Source organism: Mytilus edulis, chromosome 14, assembly GCF_963676685.1.
Source record: "Mytilus edulis chromosome 14, xbMytEdul2.2, whole genome shotgun sequence".
Classification (NCBI taxonomy): Eukaryota; Metazoa; Mollusca; class Bivalvia; order Mytilida; family Mytilidae; genus Mytilus; species Mytilus edulis.
In genome coordinates, this window is record NC_092357.1 from 30,085,895 (window position 1) to 30,111,485 (window position 25,591).

General features: G+C 33.9%; 1 protein-coding gene across 7 annotated transcripts in view; it reads left to right on the forward strand.

The window, feature by feature from the left end:
• The window catches only part of LOC139502460 (uncharacterized), a 73,936-nt gene that overhangs the window by 46,870 nt on the left and 1,475 nt on the right, over positions 1–25,591 (forward strand). For 3 of the 7 annotated variants that reach the window (XM_071291940.1, XM_071291938.1, XM_071291939.1), the window contains exons 2-6: positions 6,205–6,309; positions 11,808–12,128; positions 15,360–15,472; positions 16,246–16,438; positions 23,562–23,660. In XM_071291940.1, coding sequence (XP_071148041.1) covers positions 6,261–6,309; positions 11,808–12,128; positions 15,360–15,472; positions 16,246–16,438; positions 23,562–23,660 — 775 coding nt within the window. In that variant the 5' untranslated portion in view covers positions 6,205–6,260. Of the gene's footprint in view, positions 1–6,204; positions 6,310–11,807; positions 12,129–15,359; positions 15,473–16,245; positions 16,457–21,307; positions 21,348–23,561; positions 23,661–23,981; positions 24,066–25,591 lie in introns of all 7 variants that reach the window. The other 4 variants (XM_071291935.1, XM_071291936.1, XR_011658853.1 and 1 more) reach the window with 3 other exon arrangements.

The following is a 25,591-nucleotide window of genomic DNA, read 5'->3' on the forward strand; positions in this document are numbered from 1 at the left end:
AGAAGTCAAAATACGGCTGAGATAAATGCAATTGTTATGTATAACAAATCTGTTGTCTGTGCATTGCCGTTGATTCCACTTCTCCTGAATGATGGTTAAACAGTTTATATCAACCCTAGGTTTGTTAAAAAAATAAGAACATTTTAATTGTCAATGCTAATTTAATGAAATAAGTAGTTAAACAATTTTACATAAAGGAGCACTAGCTACGAGATATAAATCTAAAGTATGATTTGGTTTTGTTTAATCAATAATGAAAACGAAATAGTGAAATAATAATTAGCTTTTAGCAGTCAAAATGGTTCAATTTTGTCAAATAAGGCTAAATAACATAAATAATGAATAAAATCCGTATTCATGTCATTTTAACCCTTAACTAGAGATGGGCAACGCATGTTTTGTACTTGTACTGGTTATATAAAGGAAAAGAAAACATTGAAAGTGAAACAAAGATAAATCATTTGATGACTGATTCGATCCACCAAAAATCTTTCTTATACTGGTAAAAACGATGAGAAACATATATTGTTAATCAATTATTATAAATAAAATTAAACCGACCTATAAAAATCCAACTGCCCGAGTTGGCGTATTGGCTACCTAAACTACACAAAAAACATTTAAAAATCGTTTCATCTCGGCCTCTAGTAAGTGTTCTACAACTATTTTTTTAGTGCTCGTAACTAGTTCATTAACTACTATTAAAGAGCTTATCATAAATTATTGTAATAAAATATATGAACATAGTGGTATAAACCATTTTTGGAGTATAAAAAATTCTTTGGATGTTTTAGATAAGTTACGTGCTTTTGATGGTCCTTTTGATTCTGTTAGTAGTTTTGATTTTCCTACTCTTTACACTACACTTCCACACTATCTTATTAAACAAAAGTTTTCCTATTTAATCAAATGGTCGTTTGGTAAAGCTGAATGTAGATATATTTGCTGCAACTCATTTAAAGCCTTCTTCTCTAATGAGAAAGGTAAATATGCTGGAGATACTTACTGGAGGTGTGATGAGATGTCGATTGAAGCTGTTAATTTTCTCCTTGATGATATTTATTCACGTTTCGGCAACAAAGTTTATCGACAGGTTGTAGGTATCCCCATGGGCCCTTATTGTGCCCCTTTAATAGCATACTTGTTTTTGTAATGTTACAAGTCACAGTTTATGACTAAACTCAGTAAAGACCCGTCGAAATTGCATTTAATTGATAAATTCAACAACACCTACCGTTATCTTGATGATATTTTTTCGTTAAATAATAAAGAAGTTTCTTAATATACATTTGTACTGCTGAAATTTACCCCAAGGAACTTACTTTAAATTAATCAAATTTATTAGGTAATAATTGTCCTTTCCTGGATTTAGATATTTCGGTTTTAAACGGGAAACTCCACACTAAAATTGACGACAAAAGAGACGATTTTTCGTTCCCTATTGTTAACTTTCCATTTATATATGATGATGTTCCTTTGGCACCATTTTACGGTGTTTATATTTCACAACTTGTTCGCTATGCCCGTGTCTGTTGTGACGTTTTTGATTTTAACGAACGCAAACTATGTATTACTGGTAAATTATTAAACCAGGGATATCGTTACCATACATTACTTAAAGCCTTTACTAAATTTTTCCATAGATATAAAGATTTTGTTTTGAAGTTTGATTGTACCTGTAGAAAACTTATTGCAAATGGGATAGCACATCCTCATTTTTACGGAAATGTTGTTAACCGTGCCCGGAAATTTAGAAATGATTCATGTAAACTTGTCGCTCCTTTAAATAAACTTATTCTAAAAGGTTACCTATTCAACACTGTAATAAGATCATTGAATATTGTTTTTATTGGTATAAATATTGATTTTGTTATCAGTAAATATTACTAGACTAAGTATGTTATATACATATAGATATTCATGGATCTACAATCTGTCGATACCTGTAACTTGGCTTTGCACAAGGTCATGTTTTCTCTGGCTGTTTATGACGTCTTTACACTAAATCCATTGGATGTTGGATGTGTACGGATTGATAGTTTAGTCTTAGATGCATGATTTTTTTATTAGTTGTTAGTGGCTTTGAACTAGTTGTCAGATAACTGCGAGTACTCTCAGATCTGTTCATTGTGTCTTTTTGTGTCGGGATGTATAAGTACCCGGCCACGTCCACTTGTATTTTTGTCCATCTGATGAGTTAAGCCTTTTTCAACTGATTTTTATAGTTCGTTCTTATGTTGTATTGTTATACCACTGTCCCAGGTTAGGGGAGGGTTGGGATCCCGCTAACATGTTTTACCCCGCCACATTATTTATGTATGTGCCTGTCTCAAGTCAGGAGCCTGTAATTCAGTGGTTGTCATTTGTCTATGTGTTACATATTTGTTTTTCGTTGATTTGTTTACATAAATAAGGCCGTTAGTTTTCTCGTTTGAATTGTTTTACATTGTCTTATCGGGGCCTTTTATAGCTGACTATGCGGTATAGGCCTTTGCTCATTGTTGAAGGCCTACGGTGACCTATAGTTTTTAATGTCTGTGCCATTTTGGTCTTTTGTGGATAGTTGTCTCATTGGCAATCATACCATATCTTCTTTTTTATATTAATCGATTTATATCTATACTTTATGTATGTTTACATCGCTTATATGGTCATATGAGGTCAACTCAATAGTTAAATAATTTAATTTTGAATGTAACGGGTATTCTGATTGGCTGACGGTATTTTTTTATCAGCCCATAGGCATAATTTAGTCATGTGACCGTGACGTCATCAACGTTTTTTCATGGTTTTTTTATGGTTTTAAATGGAATTTAGAAATAAATTATAAGAAATGACTGTAATATTTTTTTCTGTCTATTCGAAATAACAAAGTTAATTAGATGACGTCTAGACACTAAAATACACACGAAACGAAACTTTATATTATCGACCCTAATATGCTCTGTAAATTGTTTACTTGAGACTTTTGATAGTTTGGATAAATGTTTTACATTTTTATAAATAAAATCTCTGATTTTGAGTCAAATCGGTGACCCTGAATTTGACAGCTAGTGCTCCTTTAAGATCTTGACATTAATTTAATAATTACCAGTAAACAGAAGCTCGAAAGATATCAGAGGGACAGTCGAACTCATAGATCGAAAATAAACTGACAACGCCATTGCTAAAATTGAAAAAGAAAAACAGACAAATAATAGTACACATGACACAACATAGAAAACTAAAGACTAAGCAACACGATTTCCAGCAAAAAAACTAGTGCTCCGGTAGTGTAAGCAGATCCTTCTCCACATGTGGTACCCGTCGTGTTGCTCATGAATGTTATTACAAACCCGTTTAATAGTATAATTCGGTAGGTCACATTCATGAAAAGGCATGACCAATGATCCATACTAATATGACAGAGGTCACATGAATATTGCCAGACAAACATGCATGCAATACAATCGTTCCATACATTAACCATACAGTTTCTTGTGTATAATAGTATGACCGGACTATTTGGACTGTGCAATGCAATTAGTTTTTAAACAACATTTTAGTAATTCGATTGTTTTAATATATATTTAGGTTTTGCGTTTATTTTATCATTCTAGACTTTGTCGTAAATTTTGGCATAAGTGTTTTACACGGATTATATGTCATGAACTTGGACAAAGGTCTTAAGGGGCGTATGACATTTGCGCCGATTTTTTAATTTTTCATTCTTTCATTTGCGCCGATTTCATTTTTTCATTTGCGCCGAATTTATATTTGCTCATAATTGGATTTACAGGTAAGAGAATACTTGTACATGTACTATACCGTGAAGGTATATTGGTAAAATCTGGTAATAAACATAGGTTTTAGTTAATTTTGATTCATATTGTTCTGAACTTTGCTGTAAATTGATGGACATATTGCACACTGCAACGAGCCGAGGAGTGAATTCTTTAACCATCGACGGCCATACACATAAGTACGTAAGCCAGACAAAGAAAAGATGGACTTCGTTATTGACAATTACAACAAATATAGAAGAGACGAAATCACAAGAAAGGAATATATTAGATGTGTTGCCTATAAATACTCAGCAAGAACAGATTTATGATTTTAATGTATTCCGTTTTTGTCGAGCCTGCAACTTTTGTTGCAGAAAGCTCGACATAGGGATAGTGATCCGGCGGCGGCGGCTACGGCGGCGGCGGCGGTGTTAGCTAACTTCTTACAAGCTTTATATTTTAGAAGGTGGAAGACCTGGATGCTTCATACTTTGTATATAGATGCCTCATGTTACGAAGTTTCCGTCAGTCACATGTCCAATGTCCTTGACCTCATTTTCATGGTTCAGTGACCACTTGAAAAAAAAGTTCAGATTTTTTGTAATGTTGAATTCTCTCTTATTATAAGTAATAGGATAACTATATTTGATATGTGCGTACCTTGAAAGGTCCTCATGTCTGTCAGACAGTTTTCACTTGACCTCGACCTCATTTCATGGATCAGTGAACAAGGTTAAGTTTTGGTGGTCAAGTCCATATCTCAGATACTACAAGCAATAGGGCTAGTATATTCGGTGTATGGAAGGACTGTAAGGTGTACATGTCCAACTGGCAGGTGTCATCTGACCTTGACCTCATTTTCATGGTTCAGTGGTTATATTTAAATTTTTGTGTTTTGGTCTGTTTTTCTCATACTATGTGCAATAGGTCTACTATATGTGTTGTATGGAATGATTGTAAGGTGTACCTATCTAGCGGGCAGATGCCATGTGACCTTGACCTCATTTTCATGGTTCAGTGGTCAAAGTTAAGTTTTTGAGTTTTGGTCTTTTTGTCTAATACTATATGCCATAGGTCATCTATATTTGGTGTAAGGAAATATTTTATGATCTTTATGTCAGTCGCGCAGGTTTTATTTGACCGTGACCTCATTTTCACGGTTCATTGCTTAGTGTTAAGTTTTTGTGTTTTGGTCTATTTTTCTTAAACTATAAGTAATAGGTCAACTATATATGTTGTATAGAAGCATTGTTAGCTCAACATGTCTGCCTGGCATGGTTCATCTGACCTTGACCTCATTTTCATGGTTCATTGGTCTTTGTTTAGTTATCTTGGTTAATGTTAAGTTTATGTGACAGTTGTATAAAGCTTAGCTTTATACTTAGGACTATCAACATAATATCAATGATTAGTATAGAAGGCGAGACATTTCAGCGTGTGCACTCTTGTTATGGAATTGAATGTTGTAAATAGATTTTCAATTCGTCATTTTAGTATAAACCAGAGTGCTTTTATCTAAAGTTTTTACTTCTTGATTTTAAAGTATGTGAATAGAGTGTACAACTGGATGACGGAAGAGGTCTATAATGATAAATGAAAAATAACATGACTTGGATGGAGAGTTGTCTCATTTGCACTCATACCACATCTTCTTATATCTATTCACCTGTAATCGACCTGTAAATTATCTGTAAAAAATCGGCGCAAATGAAAACAAAAATCGGCGCAAATAAAAGAAAAAATCGGCGCAAATGAAATGCAGATCGGCGCAAATGCAAAACTCCGGTCTTAAGTGCATTTACTCTACTTATCTTATTATTTATTCTCGGATACAGTTTAGACTATAATTAACAAATACGTGTCGGACACTAATTACTCATTTATTTTATTGTATTTTCTATTTGGCTTCTGTTAATCTTCTTAATCCTTTAATTGCTTGTGCTTATATATATATATATTGTTATTGTTTATATGTCACATAACATTTAGTTTGGAGTTTGTTGTTCGGTCTATAATAGCTTGCCGGACTGCTAAAATAAAAGTTTTAGGAGCGAAATATTCCTTCTTGATTTACATTTAGCCGGAACGCCATTTCACCCGGCTATAATAATTTGGAGTTTAGTATGACGTCCTTCCATTATCACTGAACTAGTACATGTACATATATTTGTGAAGGGGCCAGCTGAAGGACGAATCCGTGTGCGGGACTTTCTCGCTGCATTGAAGACCTATTGGTAACCTTCTGCTGTTGTCTGTTCTATGGTTGGGCTGTTGTCTCTTTGACACATTCCCCATTTCCATTCTCAATTTTAATTTTAGGAATGTAACTACATTGGGGCAAAGAGGCAGATTTGCATGTAAAGAGGGCGAGGGATTTTATCGTTTGCACTATTTTTCGAATTATAAAACAAGAATTTAGACAATGATTTTGTTGTTTCAGATTGACTTGATAAAGATTCAGAATGGACACTCACGAGAAGATAGTTATTACTGATCATGAAGTTATTACTATATTGGTTATTGTTTAACCTTTCAATTGCAAGAGGTAATGTTATATATACATATACATGTATGTGGCCTTTCAAATACTGTTTCTATCCCTTACAACACTGAAGAGACATAAATTATCGAAATCCGGATATGGTGTAAAAAAAAAAATAGCACTTCATATTGTGGTTTACCCCCTCGGCCACAAGTTTATTGCTTTTCTGTTTGGTATTAAATCAATATAAAGATCCATTTGTTAAATCTTGTGATCAATTTATTTGACATTCGTCAATGGCACCCGGCAGGGTTTAAGAACGTCAGTTGTTCTAACTGTTAGTCATATGCGTTTTGTTAAAATATAATTTTATCGAGCCTTCGACTTTTTGTTGCAGAAAGCTCGACATAGGGATAGTGATCCGGCGGCGGCGGCGGCGTTAGCTTACTAAAGCTTTATATTTTAAAAGGGGGGACCTGGATGCTTCATAATTGTGTTAGGTCCGAGTACACAGTAATTTCGTAGTGAATTTCTTTTAGACAATAAATGGAAATAAAAAAAATCCCACCTGCGCTGTCTTAAAAATATTTTGACAGAGTGTTGTACTACTTTTGGACAAATTAAATCAAAATTATAGAATACTTCTTCGGCTCTAACTCAAAATATGGACAATTTTATGGAAAGGGGGTCTTGAAATCTTTTGACAGCTTCCGAAATGCAAATTTTTGTCGAGCCTTCAACTTTTGTTGCAGAAACCTCGACATAGGGATAGTGATCCGGCGGCGGCTACGGCAGCTGCGGCGGCGGCGTTAGCTTACTTCCTAAAAACTTTATATTTTATAAGGAAGAAGACCTGGATGCTTCATACTTTGTATATAGATGCCTCATGTTACAAACGTTCCGTCAGTCACATGTCCAATGTCCTTGACCTCATTTTCATGGTTCAGTGACTACTTGAAAAAAATGTTAAGATTTTTTTGAAATGTTAAATTCTCTCTTATCATAAGTAATTGGATAACTATAGTTGGTATGTGCGTACCTTCCAAGGTCCTCATGCCCGTCAGACAGTTTTCACTTGACCTCGACCTCATTTCTTGGATCAGTGAACAAGGTTAAGTGTTGGTGGTCAAGTCCGTATCTCAGATACTATAAGCAATAGGTCTAGTATATTCGGTGTATGGAAGGACTGTAAGGTGTACATGTCAAACTGGCAGGTGTCATCTGACCTTGACCTCATTTTCATGGTTCAGTGGTTATAGTTAAGTTTTTGTGTTTTGGTCTGTTTTTCTTATACAATATGCAATAGGTCTACTATATTTGGTGTATGGAATGATTGTAAGGTGTGTATGTCTAGCTGACAGGTGTCATCTGAGTGACAGACCTTGACCTCATTTTCATGTTTTAATGGTCAAAGTTAAGTTTTTGAGTTTTTGGTCTATTTTTCTAATACTTTATGCATTAGGTCAACTATATTTGGTGTATGGAAATATTTTATGATCTATATGTCTGTTACGCAGGTTTTATTTGACCTTGACCTCATTTTCACGGTCCATTGCTAAGTGTTAAGTGTTTGTGTATTGGTCTGTTTTTCTTAATTTATAAGCAATAAGTCAACTATATTTGTTGTATTGAAGAATTGTTAGCTGTACATGTCTGACTGGCATTGTTCATCTGACCTTGACCTCATTTCCATGGTTCATTGATCAATGTTTCGTTTTCTTGGTTAATGTTGAGTTTATGTGACAGTTGTAATATAAAGCTTTATATTTAGGTCTATCAACATAATATCAATGATTAGTAAAAAAAGGCGACACATTTCAGCGTGTGCACTCTTGTTAACCTTTTTAAGCTGGACCAAATCACTACTTTACTTTAACATATCATGAATCATTTTGTCAAGGTGTAATTTTATCCCCCTTCATGCTATTTGAGGCATAAAATATGAAGAAATAAATTTGGAAGGGATAAAAAAAAATTGGCAAGTAACACACTGTCCACACTAGGGACTATATAATTGTAGATGCCTCATGTTACGAAGTTTCCGTCAGTCATGTCCAATGTCCTTGACGTCATTTTCATCGTTCAGTGACTACATGAAAAAAAGTTAAGATTTTTTGTAATGTTAAATTCTCTCTTTATATAAGTAATACGATTCCTATATTTGGTATGTGCGTACCTTGTAAGATCCTCATGCCCGTCAGACAGTTTTTACTTGACCTTGGTCTCATTTCATGGATCAGTGAACAAGGTTACGTTTTGGTCCATATCTAAGATACTATAGGCAATAGGTCTCGTATATTCGGTGTATGGAATGACTGTAAGGTGTACATGACCAATTTGCAGGTGTCATCTGACCTTGACCTCATTTTCATGGTTCAGTGGTCAAAGTTAAGTTTTTGAGTTTTGGTCTTTTTTTCTTTTACTATATGCAAAAGGTCAACTATATTTGGTGTATGGAAGAATTGTTAGCTGTAAATGTCTGCCTGGCATGGTTCATCTAACCTTGACCTCATTTTCATGGTTCATAGGTCAATGTTTAGTTTTCTTGGTTAATGTTAAGTTTGTGTGACAATTGTAATAAAGCTAGTATATTAGTCTGTTGTTATTTATGTATTATTGTCATTTTGTTTATTTTCTTTTGTTTCATATTCTGACATTGGACTCGGAATTCTCTTAAACTGAGTTTTACTGTGTGTTTGTTGTACGTTTGTTTTTTCTACATTTTGCTAGAGGTATAGGGGGAGGGTTGGGATCTCATAAACAGGTTTAACACCGCCGCAATTTTGAGCCTGTCCCAAGTCAGGAGCCTCTGGCCTTGGTTGAGTTTAGTATTGATCCATTATCACTGAACTAATACATATATTTGTTTAGGGGCCAGCTGAAGGACACCTCCGGATGCAGGATTTTCTCGCTACATTGAAGACCCATTGGTGGCTCTCGGCTGTTGTCTGCTCTATGGTCGGAGTTGTTTTCGCTTTGACACGTTCCCCATTTTCATTCTCAATTTAGGAATATCAACATAATATCAATGATTAGTAAAGAAGGTGAGACATTTCAGGGTGTGCACTTTTGTTTACATTATTGTCGTTTGGAAAAGGATGTTTGTGCTATATTTAGACCCCTCTACAACGAAATTTGTTTTTTCCATGCACACGTATAAAACTTGCGGTTTTTATCAAACGCAATCATGTTTGATCCATTACAGGTTTGAATGTTGTTTTCAATTTAGACTTGTATACATATATGATATCTTAAGAAGGAGAAAAACGTATGATCAAATTTTAAGTTGAGCTAAATTGTGTACTTCTGCGACCTTCAGATTTTGTATCTCTGATGTTATAACTTACATTATAACAATTTTTACTATCAATTTAAACAACTTGTGTTCTGATGTATATCATACTCTATTCTAACATCGTACTCGAACCAATTAGAAACTAATTGTGCATTTTGCTATGTGTTTTTTTTTATTCGACATAGTCTAGAGGTTAAGACGGACAGTTGAGATCTCACAAAATATGTCGAACTTTTTTTTTCGTCCCAAGTCGGGAGTCACTAGCCTTAAAGTTTGTAAGTGTTTTTTTTTGTTTTTTTTAGATTTTGGTTCCTTTGTTTATTTCGGAGTACTGGACCAGTAAACATTAACTTAAACTATTTAAAAAAAGACAGCTGTTTTGACTAAACTCCGAGTATATGTAATAGAACTATTTTCTATCAAACATTCGCAAATCAATAGACAATAGAACTAAATGTGTATCAACCAATCAAATGTTTGAGGACTTTTAGCCCAGACTGTTTTATAATCGACCGCACTTTTTTTTATGAAGGAAGATTTTGCAATGCAATACAATACAAAGAAAAAAGATTAAATTCAAACAAAAGTCGATTATCGATTTGAAATGTTTGGCGAGTTGCATATTTATATATATAATTACATAAATAACTCAAACTTATACGACCGCAAAAAAATTTTGCGTCAAAAATGCTATCATGTCGTCGTCGTCGTTGTCCGAAGACTCTTTTAGTTTGCGGACAATAACTTCAGTTTTAGTGAATGGATGTCTATAAATTTTTACCATTAGGTTCAATACCACTTAAGGAAAGTTTTGGGGGTTATGGTCCCAATTGTTAAGTAAGTAGGGGCCAAAAAGGGGCCACAAAATTAGCATGTTTGCAGTTTTCAAACAATAACTTGTGTTTAAGTGTATGAATCTCTCTGAAATTATTCCACAAGTTTCCATACAATGAAGGGATGGTAAGTATTGAATTTGGGGGGTGGGGGTTATGGCTCAAAAACTTTATGGTCAATGGACAATTAAGACAATTTAAAAGCAGTGTAAGGGAGGTAATTCAAAAATATTTAACATACAATGTTGGGTATGTTCAGATATACCTCCCTTACACTTCTTGTAAATTATGTAAAAAGAAATGTCAGGTTTTTGATTAATTGCAAAAAGGGGGGTGGTAGTAGTTTTCAATTTTTTTTTTCCAAATTTTTAAAAAGTTTGAAGAAGAAATCTTTAAATTCACGATATTGTGCAATAGATTTGTAAGATCTTGACATTTGTTTTGTGTCAGAAACTCATATTATGTCAATTTTGTTTATCACAATCCAAATTCAGAGCTGTATCAAGCTTGAATGTTGTGTCCATAATTGCCCCAATTGTTCAGGGTTGGACATCTGCGGTCGTATAAAGCTGCCCCCTGCGGAGCACCTGTTTTTTTATTGTGTTTGACGTCATCAAAAAGTAGAACAAATGTATGTTGTTTTGGGAGGCCACATCTTGGACATCAACAATAAGTTAAAATGTGTCATAAGGTCAGTTTTCAGGGAAACACGTGTTTCAATCAATGATATTTGTTATGCAGTTGTATCAGTATCAGCATATTTAATTTTATGCAGATTATTTGCAGGGGCTTGCCTTCTATATAACTTATGGTGTATATACTATTGAACAATTTCTTACATTAAATGTTAGTGTAATATTTAAGGTCGATTTAAACCACTGACAAATGACAGTCATTGACATATGGTTTGAGTTGTATACGCACTGAACATCTCATTGCTATGCAGATTATTTGGCCCTTACCACCTCAGTCACGTGTTAACTATCGACTTTGAACATTTTCGAGTTTACACCGTCAAGCGTGTGCTTAGGTCAGTTAAAGGGTAACAACTTATTACAAGTCAATGATGTTTCATCATTGTTCATATGTAGTTGTATACTAACCACTGACCCAACTTATTTTCATGGAACGTATTTTGTCCGCCCATCTTTTCATCCGTCATACTATATTATCTTCAAAACAATCGCTAGGTTAAGTTAAAATTTACAGTGTTATAATGTCCATTGAAGAGGACAACTGATGGCATTTGGTATGAAGATTTATAAGCATTAACACACTAAATTCATATGTATTTTATTTGACCACGCCCTCTCAGTTTTTTGTGCTGTTGAAATTGTATAGCATCGGATGACACAGACTGTTCTTTGTGGAAATTATCTCCGGATTATGTTATTTATATGCTGATTTTTTTTTAATTAATTATATTTTTACAGGCAATGTAGAATGGACTCTATCGGAACATACAGTTGTATTCGGAAATGACATTCATTTGATATGTAAATTGCCCAATGACACAAGTTGTTGCTCTGAATACAACAGAAAGTGGACTGCTGGTGTTGAGAACAAACTTATAGTTATGAATGGTATTTCACAAAATAAAACAAAATATGAAGAAGAACTAGATAAACGAAATCGCATTTCAAAACTGACTATTAAATCACTTGCTGAAACAGACATTGATATACCATACGAATGTGCATATGCATTTTTAAAGCACACCGCGAGACTTCAACTTAGTGATATTGAATACGAATGTAAGTATGTAGATCGAATAAAATTGATATTTGAAATGGGGAATGTGTCAAAGAGACAGCAGTCTGACCAAAGAGCAAAACGTCCACCAATGGGTCTTCAACGCAGTGCGAAAATCCTGCATCGGAGGCGTGCTACAGCTGGAACCTTAACAAAACTATGTACTTTGTCTAGTTCAGTGATAATTGACATCATATTTAACACCAAAAGTATATATTAAATGAACTAAAATTCAAAATATTACTAGGCTAACAAAGGTCAAGGGCTCCTGACTTAGGCCAGGCACATACATACGACGGGGTAAAATAATGGCAACAAAAGTTCATGTATACCGTTGTTCAAAATTCATTCGTCGATTGAGAGAAAACAAATCAGCGGTTACAAACTAAAACTGAGGGGAACAGATTAACCATAAGAGGAAAACAACGAAACAACATAACACTGAAGTGGAACAAGAACGAACAACAATACAACATACATAGAAACGTTTTGTAGCATTCAAATATCATCGCATTCGTATCCAATAGAACAACATCAGTATACATTGAAGTTCCTTCGGAAAGTACTTAGCATCAGGTTTATACATTTCGAAAACAGACATTAGATAAACAATAACAAATATAATCATATGAAAAACTTTTTGTTTGTTTTTTGTTTTGATTTAGATACAAAATGAGTGGTCAGTTTCTTCTCTACTTTAGTTTATGATAGGCGTCTTGATTTCTATGAGTTTTGGTTTGTTTTCCTATTGCTATTATTGTCGGCACATGTGAGCCTTTCAGAACTTCCCATCACCTTTCGTCCAAAGTCGTCGTCTGTTATCCAAACTTTGCCACCATCATCATTTTGGTATTTATGTGTTTTTTTTAAATAAAATAAATAGATCTTAACTTATGTTTGGTCAACTAAACAATTTTATCATCAGCATTTGAATTCTGAGCTTGACGTTTTCTCATCACTTTGCGTCCGTCGTCCGTCGTCGTCGTCGTCGTCTGTTAACTTTTACAAAAATATTCTCCTCTGAAACTACTGGGTCAAATAAAACCAAACTTGGTTACAATTATCATTAGGGTATGTAGTTTAAAAAATGTGTCCGGTGACCCGGCTAATTAACCAAGATGGCCGTCATGGCAAAAAATAGAACATAGGGGTAAAATGCAGTTTTTAGCTCACCTGGCCTAAAAGGCCATGTGAGCTTTTCTCATCACTTGGCGTCCGTCGTCGTCGTCGTCGTCGTCGTCGTTAACAATTTTTCAAACATCTTCTCCTCTGAAACTACTGAATGGATTTGAATGAAACTTAAAATGATTGTTCCTTAGATTATCCTGCACAAAGTGTGTGCTTCGATTTTTGATCCGTCAAAAAACATGGCCGCCGTTACTTAAAATAGAACATAGGGGTCAAATGCAGTTTTTGGCTTATATCTCAAAAACGGAAGCATTTAGAGCAAATCTGACAGTGGTAAAAATGTTCATTAGGTCAAGATCTATCAGCCCAAAAATTTTCAGATGAATCAAACAAACCATTGTTGGGTTGCTGCCACTTAATTGGTAATTTTAAGGAAATTTTGCAGTTTTTGGTCATTATCTTGAATATTATTATAGATGAAGATAAACTGTAAACAGCAAAAATGATCAGCAAAGTAAGATCTACAAATAGGTTAATATGACCAAAATTGTCAATTGACCCCTTAAGGGGTAAATGTCCTTTAATGACAATTTTTCACAATTTGTTCATCATATTTGCTAACTTTAAAAAATCTTCTCCTCTGAAACTACTGAATGGATTTGGATGAAACTTAGCATGATAGTTCCTTAGATTATCCTGCACAAATTGTGTGCTTCGATTTTTGATCCGTCAAAAAACATGGCCGCCCTTACTTTAAATAGAACATAGGGGTCAAATGCATATTTGCTAACTTTAAAAAATCTTCTCCTCTAAAACTACTCAACCAAATTCAACCAAACTTCAACTGAATGATCAGTAGGGTGTATAAAATAAAGTTTGTGTTTTATTTTCTATTTTGGTCTATTTTTTTAATACTTTATGCATTAGGTCAACTATATTTGGTGTATGAAAATATTTTATGATCTATATGTCGGTTACTTAGGTTTTATTTGAACTTGACCTCATTTTCACAGTCCATTGCTAAGTTTTAAGTGTTTGTGTTTTGGTCTCATTTTCTTTATTTATAAACAGTAAGTCATATCTATTTGTAATATTGAAGAATTGTTAGCTGTACATGTTTGCCTGGCATGGTTCAATATGTTCAATAAGGCATTGTTTACCAGGTGAGCGATTCAGGCTCTTGAGAGCCTCTTGTTGGCTTATAATATCTCAAAAACCAAAGCATTTACAGCAAATCTGACAATGAGTTAAATTGTTAATCAGGTCAAGATCTATCTGCCCTGGAATTTTGTCAATTTCAGATGAATCAGACAACCCATTGTTAGGTTGCTGTCCCTGAATTGGTAATTTTAAGGAAATTTGGCGGTTTTTGGTTATTATCTTGAATATTATTATAGATAGAGATAAACTGTAAATAGCAATAATGTACAGCAAAGTAAGACCTTAAAATAAGTCAACATGACCAAAATGGTCAATTGACCCCTAAGGAGTTATTACCCTTTATAGTCAATTTTTAACAATTTTCATAAAATTTGTAATTTTTTACTTACTTTTTCCACTGTAACTACATGGCCAAGTTTGTTATAGATAGATATAATTGTAAGCAGCAAGAATGTTCAGTAAAGTAAGATCTACAAACACATCACCATCACCAAAACACAATTTTGTCATGAATCCATCTGTGTCCTTTGTTTAATATTCACATAGACCAAGGTGAGCGACACAGGCTCTTTAGAGCCTCTAGTTTGTCTTTTTTCATATTTCATTGATGGATATTAATAAGATGACTTCCGATACACAGGGTTCATATTTTATTTTGTCGTTATGCACGTATTACGACTATGATCTTCAGTTTTTCAGCATTTTGTGCTTGTCACTGCAAGTTATTAAAAGTAGAGCAGATTAGACATTTAGCGGGGACATTCTTTGTTTTTATATAATCCACTTTTAATTCAAAACAGTAAATCGGAAACACGGTAAACCCATGAACTCGTTAAACTAGTATTCCACTCAGGTAAACTAGTTCTTTTCTACATTGTATAATTGAAACCAGATTTTTTTTTCAGATGTTGGAAATCAGTTATGACTTATTTTTTTAATTTCAGTCCACCCAACTGAAAAATTACCTGTAGAGCCAAAGGTTGAGATGTTCAAAATAAAGGTCAATATCACACTGTCTAAGGTCTACCCCATTCCGGTATGCTTTGGTAATATTGATGTAAGTTTTTATTTTTTTTATTTTATCAATATGATTATTATTATAATATTCATGCATGTTTAAAAGCTTCATTTATAATACAAAATGACTTTGATAAAAATACTTTTCGTTGAGTGTTGTAAAAAAATGCATTTTATCTAAGATCTAGTGATCATTGTTTATTGTTGAGCTGGTGGGTTGCGCGTCAATGCGTCTTAGCGTCCGTGCATTTTGCCGTCTGTTCGTTTTACTGGAAAATGCAATCTTTTAATGATGTATCCAAAGATGATTGAATAGGTCAAACATTTAGTTGAAGATATGCAGATCTTAAGAATGTAAATTTTTACAAAACACTAGATTGTTTAATGAATCAAACGAAAATGGAAAGCAAATACAAATACCAAAGATGTAGAAAGAGATTCTGAGACGTAGGCTGACGAAAAAACAAACAACTTACCCACCAGAAAAAAAACCTACAAACACATGTAAAAAAAGTCTTAATAACAAACCCCCAAAAAACGAATTGTATGATAGGAAAACTATATTGTTATTTCGTGGATAAACAGTTGACAATGTAACAATAAATATTGCAAAAGTGAAATATAAAAGTAGTTTTTCTTTACATGAAATATTTATGTTAAGTGTATTCGTTGCATCATTGGATATATGTTCTTTTATAGTTGATCGTATGTCCGTTTATTTTTACAACGAATTCAATCAATCATTTTTTATTTGATGTTTAATTTACCTGTTAATAACCTCACACTATTGTCATTGCATTCACATTATTTTAGAAGAAAAATCTTACATCCTATGTCCATGTCACAGCTACAAAAAGTGGAATATTTTACCGGTCAGATATCTCAATGAATTACACGAGCTCTAAGGAGGATTGTAGAGGTCTTCTCCTGATTACTTGCATAATTGGAAACAGTAGCTTTGAAGTCGTTAAGAGCAACAATCCCTGTTCATATGGTGGAAAGCAAGGTAAATTAGAGGATATTGGTAAACGATCATATTTGTATTGATACGTAATATACAGTTCGCCAAAAGTTAAGCACTACCTAAATATAACTGGCAATATTTTTTTTAACTATTTCGAAAAAAAATATAAATGTTTGGTGTATTAAATTGCCTTTAACATGCACTAAGAAAATTCATTGCGACAAAAAGATAAAACTCCGATAAACCCGTCAAGAAACTTTATACTAAAGGTCATCTGCACTTCTAAAAGAAAACTGTTTCGATTCCTTTAAATCGTTTTCCTACTGTTTACACGTACAGGTAAAATTTGACCTTAATCAAGTCATGGTGTAATATGACAAGGCTGCAGTTATCTGCTATGAACGTTGGCAAGCAATCGTCATCTAAAATGCCGGTAGGAGCACTAGGAACATAGGTAACCATTTTAATTTTACATTTCAGCACACTTGGCGTCCGTCGTCCGTCGTCGTCGTCAACATTTTCCATTTTGAACTTCTTCTAGAGAACCACTGAATGGAATTGAACCAAATATGTCATGAGTATTCGATATAAGGTGTTGACCAAGTGCTGTTACTTTGTAGCCGATCCATCATCCAAAATGGCCGCCAGCGGTGGACTTAGTTTAACATAGCACCCTACATACAGATGTCTTCGTTTAGGAAACCGCTGAATGGGATGAAACCAAACATAGCATGAATGCTCCTTATAACGTGATGACCAAGTGTTGTTACTTGTAGCCGATACATCATCCAATATGGCCACCAACAGGAGACTTAGTTTAACATAGGATCCTATGGGAAATGCATACAAATGACTTATTTTAGAGAACCACTGAATGGAATGAAACCAAACATGGCATAAATGTTCCTTATGAGGTGCTGACCAAGTGTTGTTACTCTGTAGCCGATCCATCATCCAAGATGGCCGCCATCGGGGGACTTAGTTTAACATAGGACCCTTTGAGAAATGCATACAAATTACCCTTTTTTTTTTTAGAGAACCATTACAAAGAATGAAACCAAACATAGCATGAATGTTTCTGATGAAGTGCTTGACCAAATGCTGTTACTTTGTAGCCGATCCATTGGCCAAGATGGTCGCCAGCAAAAGACTTATTTAACATAGGACTCTGGGGCAAATAAAAAAATGTCTTCTCTTAGAAAACCACTGAACGGAATGAAACCAAGCATAGCATGAATGATTCTAGTGAGATGCTGACTAATAGAATCATATTCAAAACAGTGTAGCTGTGGCCATTGATTGACAACCTTAAATTATCCCATTGACTGGGGCAGATTATGTGAACGTTTGTCTGTAACAACCGCTGCTCACTATGAACTTGTTAAAGGCACTTAAACTGTGGGGTCAGAAAAGGTTCTCAACACCTAAATAAAGAAATTAGAAAAACTAATCAGGAATAACACGATGTTTTGATTATATTAATAATATAAATCAAAACATAAAGTTATTCCTGATTAATTTTTCGAACTATTTTAATATCAAAGGCGTTAAGAACCTTTGGTGACCCCACAGTTTAAATTCTATAATAAGTAAGTAGTGAGCAGTTGTCGTTATAGACACACGTTCACAGAGCCGTGGTGTAGTGGTTAGTGCATCGGACTACTAACACAAAGGTTCCTGGTTCGATTCCCGTCTGGGATGAAAATTTCAGGGACTGAATTTTCGGCTCTCCCTTGACACCATTTGCGAGTATGGTCTTGAGGAAACGATGATAGTCCGTCGGACGGGGACGATAAATGGCTGACCCGTGTTAAGAGAGAGCCATATCTCTTGCACGTTAAAGACACCCTTGTAGATTTCGAAAAAGAGCAGGCTAATGCCGCTACAAGGCAGCACTCGCACCCGCAAAGTGGAAAGGGATTAATATAAGTTGCAAAACTTGTTTCCCAATCCACTATAAATAAATATGTTTAAACTAAACACGTTCACCTAATATGCCCCAGTCAATGGGATAATTTAAGGTTGTCAATCAATGGCCACAGCTACACTGTTTTGAATATGATTCTAATTGTTACTTAGTAGCCAATTCATAATCCAAGTTGGCTGCCAGTGGGGGACTTAGTTTAACATAGGACCCTATGGGAAATGCGTACAAATGTTTTCTTTTAGAGAACCACTGAATGGAATGAAACCAAACATAACATGAATGTTCCTTATGAGGTGCTGACTCAGTGTTGTTACTTTGTAGCTGATCAATTATCCAAAAAGATCGTCAGCGGGGGACTTAGTTTAAAATAGGACTCTATCGGAAATACACACACATGCCTTCTTTTAGAGAACCACTAAACAGAATGAAACCAAACATAGCATGGATGTTCCTAATGAGATGCTGACCAAGGGTTGTAATTTGTAGCCGACGCGTCATCCCAGATGGCTGCCAGCAGAAGACTTCGTTTAACATAGGACCCTATGAGAAGTACATACAAATGTCTTATATTTAGAGAACCACTAAATGGAATGAAACCAAACATAGTATGAATGTTCCTTATGATGTGCTGACAAAGTTTTGTTACTTTGTAGCTGATCCATTATCCAAGAAGGCAGCCAGCGGAGGGACTTAGTTTAACATAGGACTCTATCGGAAGTACATACAAATGACTTCTTTTAGAGAACCACTAATCCGAATGAAACCAAACATATCATAAATGTTCCTTATGAGGTGCTGACCAAGTGTTGTTACTTTGTAGCCGACTCATCATCCAAGATGGCCGCCAACAGAAGACTTAGTTTAACATATAACCCTACGTGAAGTTCGTACGAATGTCTTATTTTAGAGAACCACTGACTGGAATAAAACAAAACAAGGCTTGAATGTTCCTTATGAGGTGCTGACAAAGTGTTACTTTGTAGCCGATCCATCGTCTAAGATGGCTACCAGCGGGGGACTTAGTTTAACATGGGACCCTTAGGGAAATGCATAGAAATGTTTTCTTTTAGAGAACCACAAAATGGAATGCAATATTAAACCAAATTTGGCCTCAACTATTATTTAAGTATCTTTTATGATTTTTATCTTTTTGTATATGATTTGAAAAGCCCAAGTAGACTCAGGTGAGCAAAACAAGCTCTTAGGTCCTCTAGTTTTGTAATCACACCGTCATTGTCAGACATTTAAAACGTCATGTTGACACAGGATCTGGAACTGATAGATCAGTGTCCGGATGATCCCGTTTAACAACCCGTCGTGCTAAAGCCAACCTATTGACTCCTAATCCACATCTTAATCACCACTGTCTTCCAGGTGGTCGTATAAATGTTCGAACATTGGTCTGTCGACTTCATAGAGGCAACATATGTCGTGTTGTCAACTTAACAAGAAACCTGCCCTAATAGCCTGGCACCGTATTATCAGGTTTCAATGGGCTAATGACCATCGACGTTTGAACATGAGAAGCTGGCAAAACATTCATTGGTCAGATGATAGTCGGTTTCTCTTATACATTTAACCAGTAGACGACATAATTCGAGTTTGGATGGAAAAAAAGCTGCCTATCATCAAAACAACATTTGCCCAACGACTTCATTTAGTGCTGGTGGTGTTACAGTGTAGAATTGTTTCTCATACCGTTGTAAGCAGGGTAGCATGAACGGACAGAAATTCAGGGGTTTTGGTGCTTTGAAACCTTGTAGTCCCTCATTTTGACAATCACCCTATTGCATCAAGACAGTTGTACATAGACGACAACGCTAGACCACTACAGACAAGGATTGTAACCGAGTATAAAGACCAAGAAGCCATTGACAATATTTTTTGGCCTTCCATGTCTCCAGGCATGAACCCTATCAAACACGTCTGAGATGTCATTGGAAGAAATCTCAATCGCACAGATCCACCACTGTAAAATCTTGAAGATTTCAGAGTGGCAATTGTTGATGATTGAAATTGATTTCCTCAAAAAATGTTCAGAAGGCTTGTGCAAAGTATGAAACGCCTTGTTATGGATCTGTACCGATAGAGAGGTGGTAACCCATCCTATGGACTTAAATATTGACATTAAATTTGACGAACATATCAAAGATTATTTGTAGAGAATCTTAATTATATTGCGGGATTAATTGATGTAAAAATTTAAAATTACAATAAAACTTGAAATCTGTTTCTGATTTGTGAAATTTCTATAAACGCAAAATTCAAATGTATAGAACCTGCATAGGTGACCAAACTTAAGTTTGATTTAAATTTCTGTAAAGTTTCTATGAAGATAGAAATATGAAGCATCACTTCGAAAAGATTTTTAGAACTACATGATTATATTGCCGACCAATACCAAATCGTGAATAGTGATATGGTTTTAATTTGCTCACTCGATTTTGAATCTGAATTGGAGTGTAAAAAGCTGCCATACAAAAGGCAGAAAGTTTAATTAACTATAAATTCAGGTTCAACCAACCATGTTGTTCGACAAATACCTGTAATATGACTTTTGTTTCCCACTCATTTTTTTGTTTGACAATTTTTGTTTTTGTTAATTTTTGTGGACTTTTTTTTAAATTACCTATTTGTCATACTGCTTTGAAAGCTGCTCAATTCTTCATATGTCGTGTCCTTCTAGATCAGTTCTGTAAGATATGAAAATGACAAAGGAAGTTTATATGTACGCACCACAAATATATTATAGACAACAAATGTTTAGTTAATAAATGTTTACTCATTTGTCCTTTTTGTCTCGGAATAAAACGACTAACTTTGGCGATCAACTCAAAGATAGAAAACAAAAATGCACCCACAAAACCACACATTAAACAAATCTTGCAAACAAACGCGAACGTGCTTAGCAGAACTATACATGTAATGTAAACAAATAGTTGTCTCATTGGCAATCATATCACATCTTCTTTTTTGATATATAGGACTAACTCAAAAAGCATTGTGCTATATTGCAACAATGAAGTAGGCTTCTACATATTTGCTGGTTTGCTCTAGTTTTCAATTTAAGTATTTTGAAGTATATAGGAATGTTAGGCAATTACAGGTGTACTCGCATGTAGGTGAGTTTTTCACAGTCATAACTATTTTTTGCAGCTTTCATTGACATTAGACTACAGTAATTCAGAAATTATTGCGAGGTTTTACTATTGCGAAAAATGCGACTGAGTTGTAAACGCAATAATCTAAACTCGCAATTGGAAATATTTTAAGGAATTAATCAGCATTTTTTCTCAAAATCGTAAGAATTAAAATCGCATTCAAGTTTACAATGACAAAATAGCAATAATTAATGCACGAAATACTTTTTGAATTTACAGTATTTGTTTCCTGCTGTTTGGTCGGGTTGTTGTCTCTTTGCTACATTTCTCTTTTCCTTTCCCTATTTTATAACTATTAATCTGTCTGACAATATACCTTACTACGTTTACTATGTTTACTAAACGAATGTAGTTCTATAGTACCGACTGGTTTTATTTGTTCCTAATACTCTCGTCTTCTTTGTCTTCTTTCTTTTTTTATATCAATCTTCATAACAAAAAACTTAGAAATCATTGATATCTTTTCTTGATCAATGTTGCTTTAGTATAGCTAACTGTTTTGTAGCATATAAAGTATTCTTGTAACATATCATGTGAGTCAGTGCTTCTAATAAATGCTTATCTTGGGCGTATTCTTCGTGGTTGTGTCTGATAACAATGATAGAAGTTCTGTGTTTAAATGTTTTATTATATTGCTGAATTTCTTGCATACCAATAAAAACTGTTTAAGGGATTATCAATGCAGTTTAAATTTTGTCCCATTTGCAATCATACCACATCTTCTTTTTTTCTATGTAGGACTAACTCAAAAAGTATTGTGCTATATTGCAACATAATTTAAATGTAATAATGAGGAAGAGTTCTACATAATTGCTGGTTTGCTCTAGTTTTCAATTTAAGTATTTTGAAGTATATTGGAATGTTAGGCAATTACAGGTATACTCGCATGTAGGTGAGTTTTTTTCACAATCATAACTAACTTTTGCAGCTTTCATAGATATTAGACTACAAATATAGTAAACAGTGTTCAAAATTTTCATTGGTAAAACCTATGCCTATCTGGAATTTTTAGCAAACTACATGTATTGTTTTCTTGCTACCAGAACATTTATATATTTTGTATGCACAGAAGTTCTTGATATGTCATAATGTGTGTCTATATTGTTGCATGGTAGATTTGATAAGCATAATACAACTTGTTTTTTGTTTACTAAATATCGACTCAAAAAAGACTAAATTGAAATAACATGAATAATTCAATTGAATTAACAAGTAAAAAATATCAGGCACAGGTCAAAAGAAACACGCCTTAACCTGCTATAATGTTTCTAGTCAAAAATATATATTTATCAAGTGCAAGCTCACACGAATGTAATAACTGTAAGCGGCCCATCACCTCATGTTGATATATCTACATGCCAAATATGTATGGCCTAGGTCAAAACACGAAAAAACATAATGGCCTGGTGTTTTTGTTTTGGTGAAAAAATACATTTACTTGATTTTGAGGTAAAATTTAATGGTGATATGATACATTACGCTTAACATCATTATGATACATCAACTTGTAAAATTTATTAGGCCTAGATCAAAAGACAAAAATGTTCTGGCTCGCATGTGCTATCAGAATAGATTTTGCTCATATTTTTAGGTTGGGATATATACTTTACTTCAATAGAAAAAAATCTTGGGTTAACTTTTAATAAACTGTTGCAAGAATAATAGACTAAAAAATCAAGTAAAGGTTATCAGTGAATTGAAATTCGCTTCAGTTATCACTATAAACTATGCTATGGTTAATTTTGAATAAATAATTTGAAAAAAACATTAAGAAATGTTTTTAAAAAACATTGACATATATACCCGTATAGCAATATATCTGAAACTTCCAAGCTTGGTCAACTAAAGCATGTTAAAGATGTCATTATTGAGTTGGCAAATCTTTAAAATTTTAAACCAATGTTTTAAATCTTTTGAAACTGTTATAAGATGTTTAGCTAGGCATAGTGAATCAAAACGAGAAAAACAAAAAAAATAAAAGAAAGGTCTATTTAGGGTATAATTTTGGTTACCCTTTAATCAAGTTGCATTGTTATGTCTCCTTAAACATGTTAAAAGTTGAGTGATTCTTTTTCAGAAGGAGTGGTTGAAATTGTGTTGCCTTTGGTACTTTGTTTTTTTGCTTGTTTGGCTGTTTTGGTCGCTTGTTTAGTGAGAAGAAGAAGAAAAAGAAAAAGTATGTGATATTTAAGATATAAAGATATATTTTATCGGGCAGTTTGTGTATCTCTACTGAAAACAATCATTTAAAATAATAAAAAAGAGATAAAAAGAGAAAAAAGAAAACAGATTAATCAGTCTAATTAACAAACATTAAAAAGTATTCAATAATAAATATCAATAACATGTTTGTCATTCATTTTCATCAGATTAATTTCTTTTAATATAAATATTTATAGATACAGCTATCTGTTTTCCTCGACTGTCATGATTTTTTTTAACTTAACGGTATTTTGCATAAAAGTGCAAGCGTTATTTCTTTTTATTCCCGGTGTAGCTACGACCTGGGTAAAGAAGATTTTGAAAAACACTAAAATTCAACTATCAATGTACTATGGTCAACATGCGATATTTAACAAAGGTATGAATTCCTTGTTTTCGCGGAATAATATTATATATTAAAACACAAGAGTAGTCGGTTTACCGGAGACTGATGATATTTTCCACATCGATTGCATGCTGAGATCAGTTGGATTTACGAGGTTGGTTATGCCTGCATAGAAAATATGTGTTCCCTTACTACGCAAACTGTCACGAATGTAAAGTAGAATGCGTATTGTTTGTTTAGCTTATGCGATGTCCAAAAGATAACTGCAACCAACATGTTTCAAAACCTTGATTTTTTTCAGTTCTCGAAAAATAATAATATAGTGTAACACGACGATAAATCTGATTGTCATTTAAAGAAGTGCCAAGACAAATTATTCTATAAAAACGAACTACAAGACTTACAAAAATGTAATGACCTAGTTATTTTTAGGAAGATAAGGACAATTTAGTTTACGATATTTTATTTCTTGAAACTTATTTCTACATCAAAACCTTCAATACATATTTGAAATTTTTGTTTTGTCATGGGCTTCTAATTTCTAACAAACATATAAGAAGTCGTTGTATCATATCAACTGTAAGTATTATGCAGAGCACACAAACACAGAAGCGTTGGGTGTTTCTTTCTTTTTCGTATATCTTTATGGAATTTTATTTAACACAAACGTAGTCATGAATTTTCTCCCTGTAACACAACACCATAAAATGATTTGCTCACAGTTCTACATATCTTCGTTCTTTATTTGGCCTTTTTTTAATATCGAGGGTCACTGATAAGTCTTTTGTAGACGAAAAGCACGTCAGGTTCAAATACAAAATTTAATTCTGGTATCTATGATGAGTTTATTCTACCCCTTCTGAACTGTTATTTCCATAAACATGTATAGATTTCTGATATTGGAACAGAAACTTATCTTCAATGGCGAATATTTCACCAAATTGATTAGTATATGTCTCTTTTACACTTGTTTCACTAATCCTAAGCAGATTAGTCCGTCTGTCTGTCTGTCTGTCTGTCTGTCTGTCTGTCTGTCTGTCTGTCTGTCTGTGTGTTCCGTCAGTCAGTCCTGTTTCTCGTCATCTCAACTCATCTCAAACCACAACACAGAATTTCATGAATCCTTTTTAGATAATAAGGACATACTATATAGATGTGCATATCGACAGGAAATAACAATTCAATTTTTTTTTCTTGGAGTTACGTCCCTTTGAACTTATTTGCTTCAATAAACTACTGCAACAGTTTGTCATCGCAAATCCTTTGAAACCACATAAAATAATTTTATGAAGCCTTGTTAGATAATAAGAAAATACTATGTTGATGTGCTTATCGACAGGAAATTACGATTCATTTTTTTCTATGAATTACGCTCTTTTGAACTTATTTGCTTCAACATAATACTGCAACAGTTTTCATCGCAACTTCTCTTTAACCAGACAACAGAATTTCATGAAAGCTTTTTATATAATAAGGACATACAAATGTACTACGTAGATGTGCATACCGACAGGAAAGTACGATTCATTTTTTTTTCTAGGAGTAACGCCCCTTTAAAC